Source organism: Cebus imitator, unplaced genomic scaffold, assembly GCF_001604975.1.
Source record: "Cebus imitator isolate Cc_AM_T3 unplaced genomic scaffold, Cebus_imitator-1.0 Scaffold89, whole genome shotgun sequence".
Classification (NCBI taxonomy): Eukaryota; Metazoa; Chordata; class Mammalia; order Primates; family Cebidae; genus Cebus; species Cebus imitator.
Genome location: NW_016107404.1, coordinates 1,865,234 through 1,881,763, shown reverse-complemented (window position 1 = coordinate 1,881,763; position 16,530 = coordinate 1,865,234). Strand labels below are relative to the sequence as shown.

General features: G+C 40.4%; 1 protein-coding gene across 1 annotated transcript in view; it reads left to right on the top strand.

The window, feature by feature from the left end:
* Window positions 1-368: 368 nt before the first annotated feature.
* XRCC5 (X-ray repair cross complementing 5) overlaps window positions 369-16,530 on the top strand; it is a 99,958-nt gene continuing 83,796 nt past the window's right edge. The window contains exons 1-6 of the mRNA XM_017534951.2: window positions 369-524; window positions 4,474-4,587; window positions 8,099-8,282; window positions 9,503-9,551; window positions 10,933-11,055; window positions 14,333-14,524. Of these exons, the coding sequence (XP_017390440.2) occupies window positions 504-524; window positions 4,474-4,587; window positions 8,099-8,282; window positions 9,503-9,551; window positions 10,933-11,055; window positions 14,333-14,524 (683 nt within the window). The 5' untranslated portion in view covers window positions 369-503. The remainder of the gene's footprint in view (window positions 525-4,473; window positions 4,588-8,098; window positions 8,283-9,502; window positions 9,552-10,932; window positions 11,056-14,332; window positions 14,525-16,530) is intronic.

Below are 16,530 nucleotides of genomic sequence, written 5' to 3'. Positions count from 1 at the left end.
AAAAAAAGAAAAGAAAAAAAAAACCCATAAAAGAGAAGAAAAAAGCAAATTTTAAAAAATGAAAAAATGAAATTAAAAATACAAAAATTTTTTTAAAGGTAAAAAAAGAAAATCTAACTCCAGAGCTCTGACTCAAATGCCGTGTTATTCTCAATGAGAGAAAAGGGAAGTGAATCTTTAAGTGCTTAAGTGAATCGTTAAACGAATCTGCCATACCAGCGTCGCCCGCATCTCAAAAGACCAAATGTTCCCGACTAGGGCGGAACGGAGGGAAGCTGCGCATGCTCGGCGGAAATCTGCGCATGCTCGGCGGAAATCTGCGCATGCTCGGCGGAAATCTGCGCATGCTCAGAGCTCCGGGCACGACTTTCCCCGCCCCTTTTAGGCCTAGCAGGAAGCCAAGCGGCTCTTCCCGCTATCTGCCGCTAGTTTACCGGAAGCGAGTTGCGACTCGGAAGGTTCCCGCCCGGAAGCAGCGACCAAAGCGCCTGAAGACCGGCAACATGGTGCGGTCGGGAAATAAGGTATAAAGAAAGCCCTAGGCTTGGGCCTTACCCATGCTGGGGATCCGGAAAGGGTGCTTCGGAAGCAGGAATCGTGGGATCATGGCGGTGCCAAGGAATGGGGCAAGAGAAGATCATGGTGGTGGGCTCCGTCAGGAGGGCCGGGACCGAGAGATGCGCTATCAGAAAAGCAGGGGATTTGGGGTTCCAAGACCTGAATTTGAGCCTCGCTGACGCTCCAGCTTTTCCACTATCCACCCATCCCATCCCTCTTCTCCCTCTCTCTACCTGCTCTTTGTCTCACCTCCCTCCCCACGCGCCTCCCCCTCTCCCGCTTTATCCCATTTCACCCCCAGCTCCACTTCCTGTATTATTTCTGAGCCTGTGTTCTTGAAATTTCTGATTATGAAAATTAGCGGTGGTAAAGCAACTACCCCACAGGGCTTATTGTAAAACTTCAGAGAGGGACTGTCTGTGACTAAAATAACTTAAGATGTGAAGTGTCGTATCATTATCTCTATAATAACGTAATATCTGGCATTTATTGAAAGCCTACTCTGAGGCAAGGATCTAAACCTTTTATTCCTGTCTCATTTAATCTTCACAATCCTTTTAAGTGGAAACTATCCCTATTTTGCAAGTGGGAAAACCGAAGAATAAGGGACTGTTTGGTCTCCATGGGCCTTTCGTAGTGAAATCCGGATTTGAATCCAAACTGTCTGGTTTCAGGGCCCTGGAGAATCTCTGTGATGCTAGAAATCTATGACCGTTGGTGTCTCAGATCAATAACAGAAATTATAATGAATTTTGAAGTGGCTTTTTTTTTTCAACATAAAAGAGTGGTAGTTGCCTCTGAAGGGTCACTAGAGGGAGATATGGTTCCAGGGATTAATGAATTAATTCATTCAATACAGATAAACAAGATATGAGTTCCAGCTACTGATCCCTAGTTCCCTCAACTCCTTATTGAGAAATGTCGATTAAAACGATCATGAACTCCTAATAATGCCACTCACCTCCTTTTTTCCTCTTCCTTCAGCTGCTGAAAACTTTGTAGCTGTAGTGGAGGAGCTGTTTGTGGCAGATGGATTGGAAGTAAAATTCTAACAGCCTGTATTGGCTCAGTATAAAAATGAAGAGTTGCTGTGTTGCTCAGTTTCTCTTTCCCAGTTTTCTTACTGCTGCCAGATAGGAACTCAAATATATAGACCATTCTTCTGCTTCCAGACAAGAAGTTCCATATTTGAAACCCTCTGATTCATGACAAAAGTGCTTCAGTTCTTTAGAGTTTTCTGGTTTAAAAGTAGCTTTTATGTATGTGTATCAAATAAGTGCAGCAGCAGCATATTAGTGCATTGTGTTGTTTATAAAATAGTGAAAAATCTTTCCTCTTCATGTATTGCCTGATATATAACCACATTTAGAAATCATATATAACTTCCCTGATAGGAATTCATTCAGGTTTTTTAACCATTGGTAGGGTCAAGATGTCACTTTTAAAAAAGAGTAGTTTCTTTATTGATCACTTCTAAATGTTATTTTTTATCCCTTGTATGTAGTCACACCAGTCTCCCTGTAACTTCTATCTGTTAATCTGGTTATCTTTCTTGCAGACCAATCCTTTTATACAGCAGCTGTCAAATATCTGGGAGGAGGCCAGACACAGTGGCCCATACCTGTAATCCTAGCATTTTGGGAGGCGGAGGTGGGAGGGTTGCTTAAGCCAAGGAGTTTGAGACCAGCCTGGGCAACATAGGGAGACCCCATCTCTACAGAAAAATTTTAAGAATTAGCTGGGCACAATGGGGTGCATCTGTAGTCCCAGGTATTTGGAAGGCTGAGGTAGCAGGATCACTTGAGCCTGGGAGACGGAGGCGGCAGTGAGCCATGATCACGACGCTGCACTCCAGCCTGGGTGACAGTGAAACCACATCTCAAAAAAAAGGAAAAAAAAAAATGATGGGGAGGAAAACTATTATGTTCCCCTTTAATCTTCTCATCTGGCTTAAATATCTAGTTTTTTTCCTACTGTTTTTTACATTATGTGTTCTTCAGAGTGTTCCCTAACCTGCTCATTTCATGTTCATTTGTAATTTTCCTGGTAACTGTGAGCCCAGAGCTGCTCAGTTTGTTTGATCAGTACAAAGCACGGCTGAGACTATCAGTCAGAGTCAAGGAATAACTCCAGAAATGACCTTAAACCTCATCTAGTCCAACAGTTTCCTGTCTTTTAGTATTATTAATGGTGAGATTGACATTCCCAAGGACTCAGAACTAATTGGTAGGAGAGATGGGACTAGGTCCCAGATCTCCAGATTGCTATCATCTTTTTTCACCAGAAGATCCTTTTCCTTTCACGAATTCACTATACTGTTGATACAGACTAATATATTTAGGCATATGAAGTGAGATAGGTGTAGGGAATGTGATGCAACAGTCATATCACGTTGTTGATTGATTTTATAATTCACACTGAAATTGTGAGTTGCCATCAGTCCAGGTCTCTTCCAACTTGTATTCAGGTAAAATTTGGAAGCCAGGTATAAATAACTTTACATGTATTCCCTTTTGTTTCTGTTTCTCTTATTTCCTGTATTTTCTACATACATGATTGCTATGTAATGGCTTGTGCCTTTGCTTATGTGATTCCCTCTGTCTGTAACTTCCTTGTTAATTGATTGACTCCTACTCATTCTTTAAGACTCACCCAAAAAAATCCACATTCAGGAAACTTTCTGCCCCTTTACCACTCTCATATCCCCTCCACCAGTCTTGAGTGGATGGATGCTTCTTTTGTCTCTCAGTGCCCACTGCATATTTCTATCATGGAACATTGTTCTGGTATTATTTGTTATCTGTGTCCTCTACTAGAATAGATTTGGTGTCTTTATTTTAGATCATTTTTTTTTTATTTTATTTTATTTATTTTTTTTTTTGAGTCGGAGTTTCGCTCTTGTTACCCAGGCTGGAGTGCAATGGCGCGATCTCGGCTCACCGCAACCTCCGCCTCCTGGGTTCAGGCAATTCTCCTGCCTCAGCCTCCTGAGTCGCTGGGATTACAGGCATGCGCCACCATGCCCAGCTAATTTTTTGTATTTTTTAGTAGAGACGGGGTTTCACCATGTTGACCAGGATGGTCTTGATCTCTTGACGTCGTGATCCACCCGCCTCGGCCTCCCACAGTGCTGGGATTACAGGCTTGAGCCACCGCGCCCGGCTTAATTTTTTTTTTTTGAGATAGAGTTTCGCTCTTGTTACCCAGGCTGGAGCGCAATGGCGCGATCTCGGCTCACTGCAACCTCCGCCTCCTGAGTTCAAGCAATTCTCCTACCTCAGCCTCCCGAGTAGCTGGGACTACAGGCACGCGCCACCATGGCAGCTAATTTTGTGATCCACCCACCTCGGCCTCCCAAAGTGCTGGGATTATAGGCGTGAGCCACCGCCCCTGGCTAGATAATTGGTTTATAAACTGACTCAAATTGTCAGGGTATACCTCAGCATATATCTAGATTGTAGCAGTCACCTGTTGTAACAGAAATACTTCATAACAAATTATGCCCTAAATTAGTGCCTTACAATGAAAACATCTGTTCTCATGTTTGTAGGTCGGCATATCAGCTGCAGTTTGCCTGATGCATATTGTACATAACTGGGCTTAACTCTGGCCTGCAGGTTGGTTTCATATCTGCTCATCATTGGTTTCTTCAGGCCAAAGGAGTGGCAGCTACCTGGAGCATGTTCCTCTCCTGCTAGAAACTTTTGTAGCTTTTAGAAAGTGTCAGGACTATTTAGGGGTTTTCCATAGCGAAAATTTATGTCTTACATTCTTTATGTAGAACACATCCCTTCCCTTTCTCACACCTTTCCTAAATACTGATAACAGGTTTGTGAATACAGTAAGGAAGGGACAGTCTTATAATCTTTTCTTATGACTTATTTTCTCAAGTACTCTTTGGAACTTTGTTTCTAGGCAGCTGTTGTGCTGTGTATGGATGTGGGCTTTACCATGAGTAACTCTTTTCCTGGTGAAGAATCCCCATTTGAACAAGCAAAGAAGGTGATAACCATGTTTGTTCAGCGACAGGTAAGTTTCAGATTGACACTGAGCTTGTAACCCGTGTTTGAACTGCTTGTTGCCACTACCTACTAATGCAAGATACCAGACTCCTTATAGTGTCCAGCCCCTCTATTTGGGGGAATCTGGGGAGTTTCCTTGCATGTACTCACATGCAAGTCCCCTACCACTAAAGTCTGATATTTTTTCTTCCCTCGTTTTGGCCCTTCCACTGGATATTACAGTTTTTATCAGAAACAAGAGGCAGTAAAAAGTAATGCTTAAAAGCACACTCTCTAGAGACAGATGGCTTTGGTTTAAATTCTTGCTCTGCCATGTCATTTATTAACCTTGTAATCTTGAACAAGTCCTTCAACTTCTTTGCCTAGTTCAGGTATGTTTTGCTGTGTAATCAACCACCCCAAAATGTAGTGTCTCAGGTAACATTTAAAAAACTCATCATTCATGGTTCTGTAAATGACTGGGTCGCTCAGTTGAGTTATTCTCTATTGAGGCCTCTTAGGCAGTTGCAATCAGATGGCAGCTGGGACTGGAGTCATCCAGAGGCTCAGCTGGACCAGATGTCCAAAATGCCTTACACACATGGCTGGAAGACGATGCTTTCTAGTGGCTGTGAGCTCAGTTGTGACTATCCATTAGAACCTCTACCTGTGGTTTCTGTATAGCTTGAATTGTCACATGAAGCAGCTGGTTCTAAGGAGTATCCCAAGAGTGAGTTTTCTGTAAGACCCTGCCTATGTGACTTCTTTTAACCTATTTTTAAAAATCCCAGAAAGTTGTTTCTGTTTTCTGTTAGTCAAGCAAGATGCTAAGGTTAGATAATATTTAAGGGATGAGAATTAGACTCCTGCTCTTCATAAAAGGAGTAGCCTACAAATACAGGGAGAGAAGGAATGGATGGTGGCTACCTTGGAGGCTAACTACTACAGTGCCTCAGTGTCCCATGTGTAAAATGAGAAAAATAATACCTGTCACATGGGGTTGTTTTGAGGAATAAAAGAATTAATGTAGATAAAGTGCTTAGAACAGTGCTTGGAATATTGTAAACACTATGTAAGCGTTAGCTGTTTTTATTTCTGCCCCTTCTACTTGGTATGACTGCCACTTTTGCTGAGTCCAGGAAGTCCTGCTTCATTCACTGTCCACTGCTGCTCCTCCTGGACACTTACTGTTTCTTCTGTGTGTTTCCATTTCCGTTGGGCACTACTACTTCCCACATGTTATTCTAGATTTTTAAAAATCCTGATGACCTGGAGTCCTTGAGGTGTTGGTGTCAAGGAGTGTGCTCTAACCCTGTCCTTGGTTATAGTTGGGTTCATGGAATTCGAGTAGCGTGTCTGTGCCCCAGTATGCTGTTAGAGAGGCTAGTTAGACCTGAGCAGGGCAGGAAAGAGGGCCCCCGAGAATGTTGGGCATTTGCGAAGCCATGGTTAGGCAGTTAAAAATCAGCCCTCTGAAGTGACGAGCAGAGCAAGGAAGGGTCCCCAAAGCTGTCAGGTTCTCATCGAGGGGAGGACAGGCGGGCATAAAACTGTCACTCTGAGGTAATAAGTGGCCATGATTGGCGCCAGGAATTACAGGAATCTTAGGACAGAAAACACCTGTAGTTGAGCAAGCCACAATCTCTAAGGTTTCGAGCACGCCTGGTGAAAGAGCAAGATGGTGAAATGTAACCGGTATAAAAGCTTCCTCTGGGGGCGCTCGACCAATAAGGACGAATTGCCTCTACTGGGCATGCGCATGACCAGTAACCCAGCACGCAGGCGCCCCCCTTCTAAGCCGTAGCAGGGCCAGTGCGCATGCGTTAATTAGGCCTGCTCAAGGGAGGAACAAAGGAGACTGGGAGCCCGGGAAAAGACGTGGGGAGGGGTGTAAAAACTAAACAAAGAAAGACGCCAGGGCCTTGGGTTTTTCCCGTCGTCGTTTGTGTTCTCTTTCGTGTACTCTTCTTTCTCCAGTAAGCTCAACTTGCTTAAATAAATTTTTCTCCTGCTTTAAACCTTGCTTGTGTCTGTCGTTTGAATTCTTTACTTCGAGAAGACTAAGAACCAAAGTGCTGCAGAGTCGCCATTCCAGAGTTTCTCGGAAGAACTGCCGACTCATCCCAGTAGCTAGAGTGTAGGTGGTTTTTTTGTTTGCTTTTGTTTCAAAGAGAAAGAGTCACACTCAGGAAGGCTGGAGGATAAAACCTAGTGCCAGTCTCACTGCGTTCAGAATTTCCTCCCCTCCCATGACAGATTTTGTCTGGGGTAAGATTACCTTGCTTTAAGATGGATGCTTGACTAGGCGGCAGATATCCACCCAGCCAGTATGCAAGACATGTTTGAACCCAGTAACAGGCACCATTACTTCCTGTACAACTGGGAATTGTAGTTGAGTTGTTTACAGACTAGAGGATTAAACAGACCCAACAAAAATTAAGAATAACAGAATACTATTCTCTCTCCATACAGCACTCTTCCCCATCAATGTAAAAAGGCTTAGGTTAATAATTAAAATGGGACAGGACTGCCCTTTGTGTCAGATACCATTTTTTGTTTTTATATTTTATTATGAAGGATTTCATAAAAGGTAAATACGGAGACTGTACAAGAAACCAACTTTCCCATTGTCTTATGCTGTAAATCTTAATGCTTTAGTATATTTGTTTGATCTGTTTTTTAAATCAAGTGTTACAGATAAACTTGAAGGTCCTTCCTAACCCTTTTTGTTCTCTTCTCCTTTTCTCAGAATTTTGGTAGCTATTACTGTGTATGCTATTGGACATAAGTATATATTCATAAATAGTATCGTATAAAGCTGTCAAAAATGTACGTAAATTGTTTTATATGGTACATGTAATTCTGCAACATATCTTTTCTCAGCCTATGTTTTTTTGAGATCTATTCATGTTGATAATGTATTGCACAAATTTATTCAATTTTACCGGAGTATGATAATGCATTGTATAAATATTCTACAGTGTATTTTTGGATTCTCCTGTTTATTGATAGTTTGCTTCCAGTTTTTGCCCTGTTATAGACAGTGCTGAAGTGTAAACTTCCTGTCTATTATCACCTTGCATACATGCACAAGAATTTTTCTAGGGTATACTATATATGCCTGCCAGTGAAATTGCTGAGATATAGGCTATCTCACAATTTTTTTTAACCTCTGGGAAATTTAAACGAGGGATAGACATTCTGCAAAAACATGCAAAAATCTTTTCAAATTATCCATGATTGGTTGTCTAATTGAGAATTAGAGTTTGCTTTGGCTGGAAGTCATCAAAAGTACTTACCACCCTCCTATTTCCACACACCAACTTCTGGTGAAATGGAGGGTGAGACTTACAGTCAATTAAAAAAATCTGTTTAGAACCTAAGAATTGTCATTGTCCGTAAGTTTCCCGTTTCATCTCACCAAGTACTATATGGATTCAGGGACTTGCCATGGTTACGCCAGAGGTATGGTGGTCCTGCTCCCTGAAGGTTAGGTATTTTATTGCTTTCAGGTTGTTCTAATATGGTATTTTCTCTAGGTGTTTGCTGAGAACAAGGATGAGATTGCTTTAGTCCTGTTTGGTACAGATGGCACTGACAATCCCCTTTCTGGTGGGGATCAGTATCAGAACATCACAGTGCACAGACATCTGATGTTACCGGATTTTGATTTGCTGGAAGACATTGAAAGCAAAATCCAACCAGGTTCTCAACAGGCTGACTGTATCCTTTTTCTGCCAGAGAAGACTAAGACATTTCCTTTATTCTGGGAATTGTAATGCAGTTTGATGAGACACCCCCAGAATTTCAGCTATGAGTATATGGGGATATTTTGCTCTGAGGAGGGGGAGGTAATGTGATATAGGATTTAATGTGAAATTAATCAGTTTAGGTGCCTTCCAGCCCTCCACTCACTTGCCTGTTCTCTGCATGGGTGATATTGAGAGGTTGGGAGGCATAGGAAGGGGAAAGTCTAGGGAGTATATGTGAGTATTGACTGTATGCAGAGGGTTTTGGTGGTGCTTGCTAGAAATGTTTGGGGGGGATAAAAGATATTTTAAAAAGAGCATCCTCTTTTTTTTTTTTTTTTTTTTTTTTTTTTTTTTTTTTTTTTTGAGACGGAGTTTCACTCATGTTACCCAGGCTGGAGTGCAGTGGCGCGATCTCGGCTCACCGCAACCTCCGCCTCCTGGGCTCAGGCAATTCTCCTGCCTCAGCCTCCTGAGTAGCTGGGATTACAGGCACGCACCACCATGCCCAGCTAATTTTTTGTATTTTTAGTAGAGACGGGGTTTCACCATGTTGACCAGGATGGTCTCGATCTCTTGACCTCATGATCCACCCGCCTCGGCCTCCCAAAGTGCTGGGATTACAGGCTTGAGCCACCGCGCCCGGCCAAGAGCATCCTCTTAATGTTCTCCACTTTTTTTCTGGATGGAAGATGTTTTTGTGCCAGAAATCAGATTGATTCCCAAAGTGTGAGATTTCCAGTGTATTCCACAGCTTCCTAATTTTAAGGGATTACTCTTGCTCTTTTTCTAATCAATTAGTAGTGCTATTCGTGATCACTGGGAAGTGCTGTTGTGTTAGGAGCAACTTGCAAATGCTACATTATGGCTTACTTCGTATTTAAGAATGGACTGTGACCACCAAAAATGGGTTCTAGATACTATTAAATGGCATAATTTTTGGTGAAATGAATGCAATGTGTTAGGTTACCTTTTGTTTATATTTCTTGGTTGTTTTTGTCAGGATATATACTTTGATATGTAGCATGTATGAATATATGTTAGTGAACTTTGGAAGAAGGACACTCAGGCAAGTACTTTAAGTCATCACATAGTTCAGTGTCCACAATTTCTAGCACAGTGGACTTCACTGGAAAGAGTTGCGTGTTCATGGCATGAAGAGACTGGTGATATCCCTGTCCTTAACTAGCTGAGTCCTGGATGCACTAATTGTGAGCATGGATGTGATTCAACATGAAACCATGTAAGTGTTCCAAGGAAGAGAGCGGAAGTGAACCTTTGTGCAAAAATTGTATGGGTTAATGTATTGAATGTGTACTTTGATTCAGTGTTAATCAAGCAGCATGTTTGTATGGCAAAAGAAACATTTTGTAGAGTTGAATGGTTCAGTCCAACCTCTCTGTTTTTTAAAAGTTTTAAAAGAGGAAGGGCTCTACTGAGTATTTCTCTGGGACAACATTTGGCTTATTTCAGTTTACTTCCTATTAGAGTTAAGCTGAATTACCAGGAAGTTTTTAAAATGCTAAGTGGTATAATCCATATGTCATTGATAGTAAATGCATAGCAATTCTGATCAGCTTACCTTTTTTTGTTGTGTATGTGGTTTTTTTTTTTTTTTTTTTTTTTTTTTTGTTTTTTTTTTTTTTTTTTTTTTTTTTTTTTTTTTTTTTTTTTTTAAACTTGAACTCTTGGACTCAAGGGATCCTCCTGCCTCAGCCTGTTAGTAGTTGGGACTACAGGTGCATGTTATCATTCTTGACTTTTTTTTTTTTTTCTGGAGTTGGGGTCTTGTTCTGTCACCTAGGCTAGGGTGCAATGGTGCCAGCATAGCTCACAGCAACCTTACCTTGACCTCCTGGGCTCAAGAGATCCTTGCACCTGATCTTCCCGAGTAGCTGAGACTATAGGTGCACACCACCAATTCCACCTAATTTAAAAATTTTTATTTTTGTAGAGATGGTCTCACTGTTTTGCCCAGGCTGGCCTCAAACTTCAGGCTTCAAGCAGTCCTGCCATCTTGGCATCCCAAAGTGTTAGGATTACACGCATGAACCTTCATGCCTGGCCTGCTTCCTAATTCATTATTTAATTATCGTGCCTTAACAGTGTATCCCTGGAGATGCCCATGTGCATGTACACATACCTCTTGCCTGTCAGGAAAACCATTTGCACTAAAATCCCAGGCCTAAATCTGTATAATCATTTCTCAATCTCTACACATCCTCTGCAAAATCTTGCCACACAAGGTCTGTGCATAGAATCAGAGCAGGATGTTTAGAAAGTGAACCTGAGCAAGGCTGAAGTTATAGTACGCTGGGAGAATTCTTTGTTTACATTCTGCCTATATGGAGGCTGGAAAGGGATCTTTTTTCATCACATTCGATTTAGGAATCCATAGTATTTCTATAATGCTCAGAAATTTTGCCTAAGATGATCAGAGTATAAAGTATATCAGGGTTGCTTATGAGTTTAATAAGAACTTAACTGGACTACTAGAATGTAATCTCGTTTATTAACTGTGTCTAGATCCATTGCTAAGCATCTCTCCTCAGTGACCAAGTATATTTGAATTTGTAGAAAATAATTCAGGAGAATGATTTCTTAATATGAAAACTCTCTTTTAGAGGAAAGAAGTTTGAGAAGAGGCATATTGAAATATTCACTGACCTCAGCAGCCGTTTCAGCAAAAGTCAGCTGGATATTATAATTCATAGCTTGAAGAAATGTGACATCTCCCTGCAATTCTTGTAAGATCCTAAGAATAATGCATGCATACAAATTCTCTGATTTCCTAATACAGTGAATGGGACTTCCTTATAGAGTACTTGATTTATGGGAATTTTCACTTTCTGTTCCAAGGCTGAATCTATCAGATGACTGACTACTCAGCAAACATGCTGATTACTCTCTGTGTTCTAGGAACTGTTCTGAGTGTTGGTGACAAAGAGATGAAAGTCAGTGATACAGAAGAATTGAGCTTAGTAGCAGATCATTTTTCCATGTTCTTAGACTCAAAAAATTGCAGAATTAGAAGAACCCTTTGAGGATATTCAGTTTATCTCCTTCCTATGTAGAAAACTTTACCCAAACAGTTACCAGATTGATGGGTTTTTTTCCCCTTAAACAGCTCTAGAGAACTGTGTCCTGTAGAGAGTGGATGGATGTTTTAGGGTAGACAGGAATGCCAACTTGGGAATCATTTTAAATACATAACATGTTTGTATTTAACTCTTTTCAAATCCAAAAGATGTAGATACATAGATAAAATTTAATTTGTTTATGTGTATTCAGAGATGGGATCTAAAACTTTAGGGGAAAAATATATATTTCACAGTTTGTTAGGGAGAGAGTTCCTCCTCACACAATAACTTGAATTTTCCCTCCAGGATTCACTTTTTCTTACACTGCTAATAAAAATTTCTTTCAATATGCTAACACTTCCTGCTGCATTTGCAACCAATTTTTTCTTGTCCTATTTTTGGTGAAAGTTGAGTGACGGTATAGGATGTTTAATTATTAATCTTCTGTCGCTTTTCAAATTGAGAGCTTTGCCAAGTAGTCTAGTTCAGAGTGGTAAGCCTTTGGCTTCTTAAAGTGCCTGACAGGGGACATTAAGAACTTGTTTTGCATGTACGAGTGGTCTTCTCTAAGACTACTGAGCAACATCTCATTTTTGTAGGACTGTGACAAAAGAGTTCAGAATAACCCATCAAACCAATACTTATTAAGATAGTATTTCAGAGAAATTAAGTGCTTTTTAAGTGACACTTATTTTTCTCAGTACTTCAGAAGCCCGGCTCAGCTTCTGATACCTGTTCATAATCTCAGGATGCCTTTACATGGTAGAAGCATACTATACTTCTGTGAATGTTATTTGAAAGGGCTACTCATTTTTTCAATGAACAATACAGAAAAGTGCAGAAGAGGAAGCACAGCCCTTTCTTTTATTTGCTTTTTATTTATTTATTTTTTTTTTCTTAAATAATAAGCTTTCTTCCTGTGCTATAAACCTCCAGCATACAAAGTAGAGTTTATAGTTTTTATTGTTTGGTGTATTCCATGTACAATTGATTTTTCTAATTGGACTAAAAAAATACCAGCAGCTCAAAGAAGCACTGTGTTTGGAGCAGGCTTGTTCCTTGGACATAGTTTTAAATTTATTTTGTATATATTTTTTATTATTTTTATTTTTTTAGAGATAAGGTCTTTTTCTGTTACCCAGGCTGGAGTGCAGTGGCACAGTTATAGCTCACTGCAGCCTAAAACTGTTGGGATCAAGTGAACCTCCCACCTGAGCCTTTTTTATAGCTGAGATTACAGGTGTACGTTACTATACCCAGCAGTTTTTTTTTTTTTTTTTTTTTTTTTTTTTTTTTTTTTTTTTTTTTTTTTTTTTTTTTTTTTTTTTTTTTTGCGACGGAGTTTCGCTCTTGTTACCCAGGCTGGAGTGCAATGGCGCGATCTCGGCTCACCGCAACCTCCGCCTCCTGGGTTCAGGCAATTCTCCTGCCTCAGTCTCCTGAGTAGCTGGGACTACAGGCACGCGCCACCATGCCCAGCTAATTTTTTGTATTTTTAGTAGAGACGGGGTTTCACCATGTTGACCAGGATGGTCTCGATCTCTTGACCTCGTGATCCACCCGCCTCGGCCTCCCAAAGTGCTGGGATTACAGGCTTGAGCCACCGCGCCCGGCCTACCCAGCAGTTTTTAGTTTTTTTTTGTTTTTGTTTTTTGTTTTGACATGGAGTCTTGCTCTGTCGCCCAGGCTGCAGTGCAATGGCACGATCTAATCTCGGCTCACTGCAACCTCTGCCTCCTGAGCTCAAGTGGTTCTCCTGTCTCAGCCTCCCGAGGAGCTGGGATTACAGGTGTGTACCACCACACCCAACTAACATTTATATTTTTAGAGAGGAGGGGTTTCACCATGCCGGCCAGGCTGGTCTCGAACTCCTGACCTCAAGTGTTTTCCCCCACTTTGCCTCCCAAAGTGCTGGGATTACAGCCGTGAGCCACTACACCCAGCATAGTTTTTAGTTTCTTCTGCTGACTACTGAGGAAGCTTATTTCTGATCTAATGCAGAATAGACAGAACTGTTATTATAACTTCTTTTTCCAGGATAACTTCCTTTCTCTTCACTTCTACGTCATTTGTCCTTTTCTAGTTGATGATAGGGAAACAGCAGTAACCTGATGCAAACCCGTGTGTCATACTTTGCTCCTTGGAAACTTTTTATCTAATAAATGATGCAGGACATGCAAATTACATCATGTTGCATTTGCTAGGTATATGAAGAAAAAATGTAAATAGAAAGCCCTATTAAGAGTAGCAAATAAAATGAGAAATTGCCTTAAAAACAAATTTATTTCTCAGAGTTCTGGAGGCTGGGAAGTCCAAGATCACAGCACTAGCAGATTTGGTATCTGCCAAGAGATCTTTGCTTCCAAGATGGTGCCTTATTGCTGTGTCTTCCCATGTCAAAAAGGCTAACACTGTGTGCTCACATGATGGAAGGACATTAAAGGCAAAAATGACAAAAAGCCTCTCCCTTCAACCACTTTTTTAAGGTCACTCATTCCATTTGAGTTCCCTACCCTTAGGACTTCATTACCTCCCAAAGACCCTCTATCTTAATACTATCGTATTGGTGATTAGGTTTCAACGTAATGATTTTGGGGGCACATTTAGGCCATAACAACGTGGAAGAGGCCAATCTGAGAGAGTAAAGCCAGCGTAAAGGCAAATGAAGGTAAAACAGAGAGTAATTCTTGTGACAGTTGAAACCCTGGTGCCACCCTGCCCTTTCAATTGTTTGGTTATGTAGGCCAGTGATTTTTTTCCCTTTTACAAATCAAAGGTTTCAGTCACTTGAAACTGGGAGAAATAAGCTAAGATAGGTAAGAGTCATTTGACAGAGGAGAAATTTGAAGTTTGGTAGGGTTGACTGATATGCTCATTTTCTCATAGCTGCTGAGTGACAGTTACAGGATTGGAACCTTAACTACTGTTAATCTTTCTTTAATAGCTTGCCTTTCTCACTTGACAAGGAAGATGGAAGTGGAGACAGAGGAGATGGCCCCTTTCTCTTGGGTGGCCATGGGCCCTCTTTTCCGCTAAAAGGAATTACCGAACAGCAAAAAGAAGGTCTTGAGATAGTGAAAATGGTGATGATATCTTTAGAAGGTGAAGATGGGTTGGATGAAATTTATTCCTTCAGGTAAGAATTGAAAAAATTGCTGGGAATTTTTAATTGTATCCACATAAATTTCTTTTTTGATTAGAGGCTATACAAATGTTTTCTTCTTCTGGGCAACTCTTGAATTAGTCATTCGTTAATATTCTGAGTTTTATTAAAGAAATGGTACCCCACTTTTAATTACCCTTTTTAAAGTTTGTGTTCTTGGCACACATTTCTCATTTATTTCCAGGACCTGTGTCAGTGAAGTTTAGGAATATATAGATACTACGAGAAATTAACAAGTCAAATTGCAAAAGATGAAATAGTAGATTTCTTCATTATGCCAAGCTTGGGATACATTTCTTGGGCCCTTTCTTCTCATTCATCTATAAAAAAAACATTCTTAATTGTAGAAAGTAGCCTCAGATTTGAGATGGTCAGTATCTTCCTATCATAGATTAAGGTTTTAGAAGTAACACATTATGGTATAGTGATTTTTTTTTTTTAACTTTTGATCACAAAGTAGTTTGATCAGGTGAGAAAAAAAGACAAAAACCTACAGTGCAAAGAATTCATAGCTTACTTATTTTCCGTGGGCTTTGGAAAGGCAAAATGATTTTTAAAAAGTGAACTCCCTGAAGTACCATATAATGATAAAGCAAACTTTTTTCAACCATCCAGCTAGAGACAGTGGAAGAGACCATCTCCCTTATCCATTTTATTCTTGGTTGGAATTGGACATACATGTATTTTGAGCAGAGAACCTAAGAAGGATCAGGGGCATCTAGAATAGTATGTGTCTGTGGGGTTCAGTTTAGTAAAAGTGGCAATAGAGTACTTTACATAGCAGTATGACTTGGGTGGTTCAAATTCTCAGGGATAATACTGCTTGATATTCATGAATTATTTACAAATTATCAATCAGTACACAAAATACAGGTTGTTTAAGCAAATTGAAATAATGATTCAACAACTCATTTTTTTAAAAGTAGCTACAGTGTATGTCTTCTTTTTTCTCAACCATTTTTAATATTTCTGATGAGCTGTAATTGACAAAAACTATATTCTGTTTTTGTAAGTAAAGCCTTGAAAAATTATAGGTAAATGGAGATTCAGGAAACAGAATTGAAATGCCCGCAGTATTGTCCTAGGAATCAGTGAGGAATCCTGTAAGGTGAAGTTTCTTGGCCTAATGTGTTCTTGTCGCAATATGTACAGATATGTGTTCCTAAGTTTGTCTTTCAAATTTGGGAATAAATGCCTTAAGCTAACATATTAATCATGATATCATAAAGAAAAATTAGGCTGGGCACCATGGCTCACCCCTGTAATCCCAGCACTTTGGGAGGCTGAGGCAGGTGGATCACCTGAGGTGGGGAGTTTGAGACAAGCCTGACCAACATGGTGAAACTCTGTTTCTACTAACAATAGCAGTAATTAGCCGGGCGTAGTGGTTCGTGCCTGTAGTCCCAGCTACTTGAGAGACTGAGGCAGGAGAATCAGTTGAACCTGGGAGGCGAAGGTTGCAGTGAGCTAAGATCATGCCACTGCACTCCAGCCTGGTCGACAGAGCAAGACTCCGTTTCAAAAGAAAAAGAAAAATTAGAGCCAATATAGATAACTCTTTAAAAAGTGTGTGTGTGTGTGTGTAATTTTTCCATAGCATAGCAGGTAGGGAAATTATTGACTATGCATTGTTTTTAGCAATTTGAAGCTACTTTAATTTTAGGTCTGCCTTGAAGATGTAGACTAGAAATTTGCCATCCAATACAGTAGCCGTTAACTAATTGTGGCTATTTAAATTCAAGTTAGTTAAAATTAAATGCATTTTAAAATTGAGTCCCGTGGTCACACTAGCTGTTTTTCAAGTATCTATTGGTCTGGCATTGTTAATAGAGCATTTCTATCATTGCAGAAAGTTGTACTGGACAGCATTGTGTGGATCTTGGGAAGATAACTTGACATCTACTTGGGGAGATTGAGCTGTACTGCAGAACGGAGCCAGTTCTCAGATTTTTTTTTAGTCAGAGTCTCAAAGAGACATG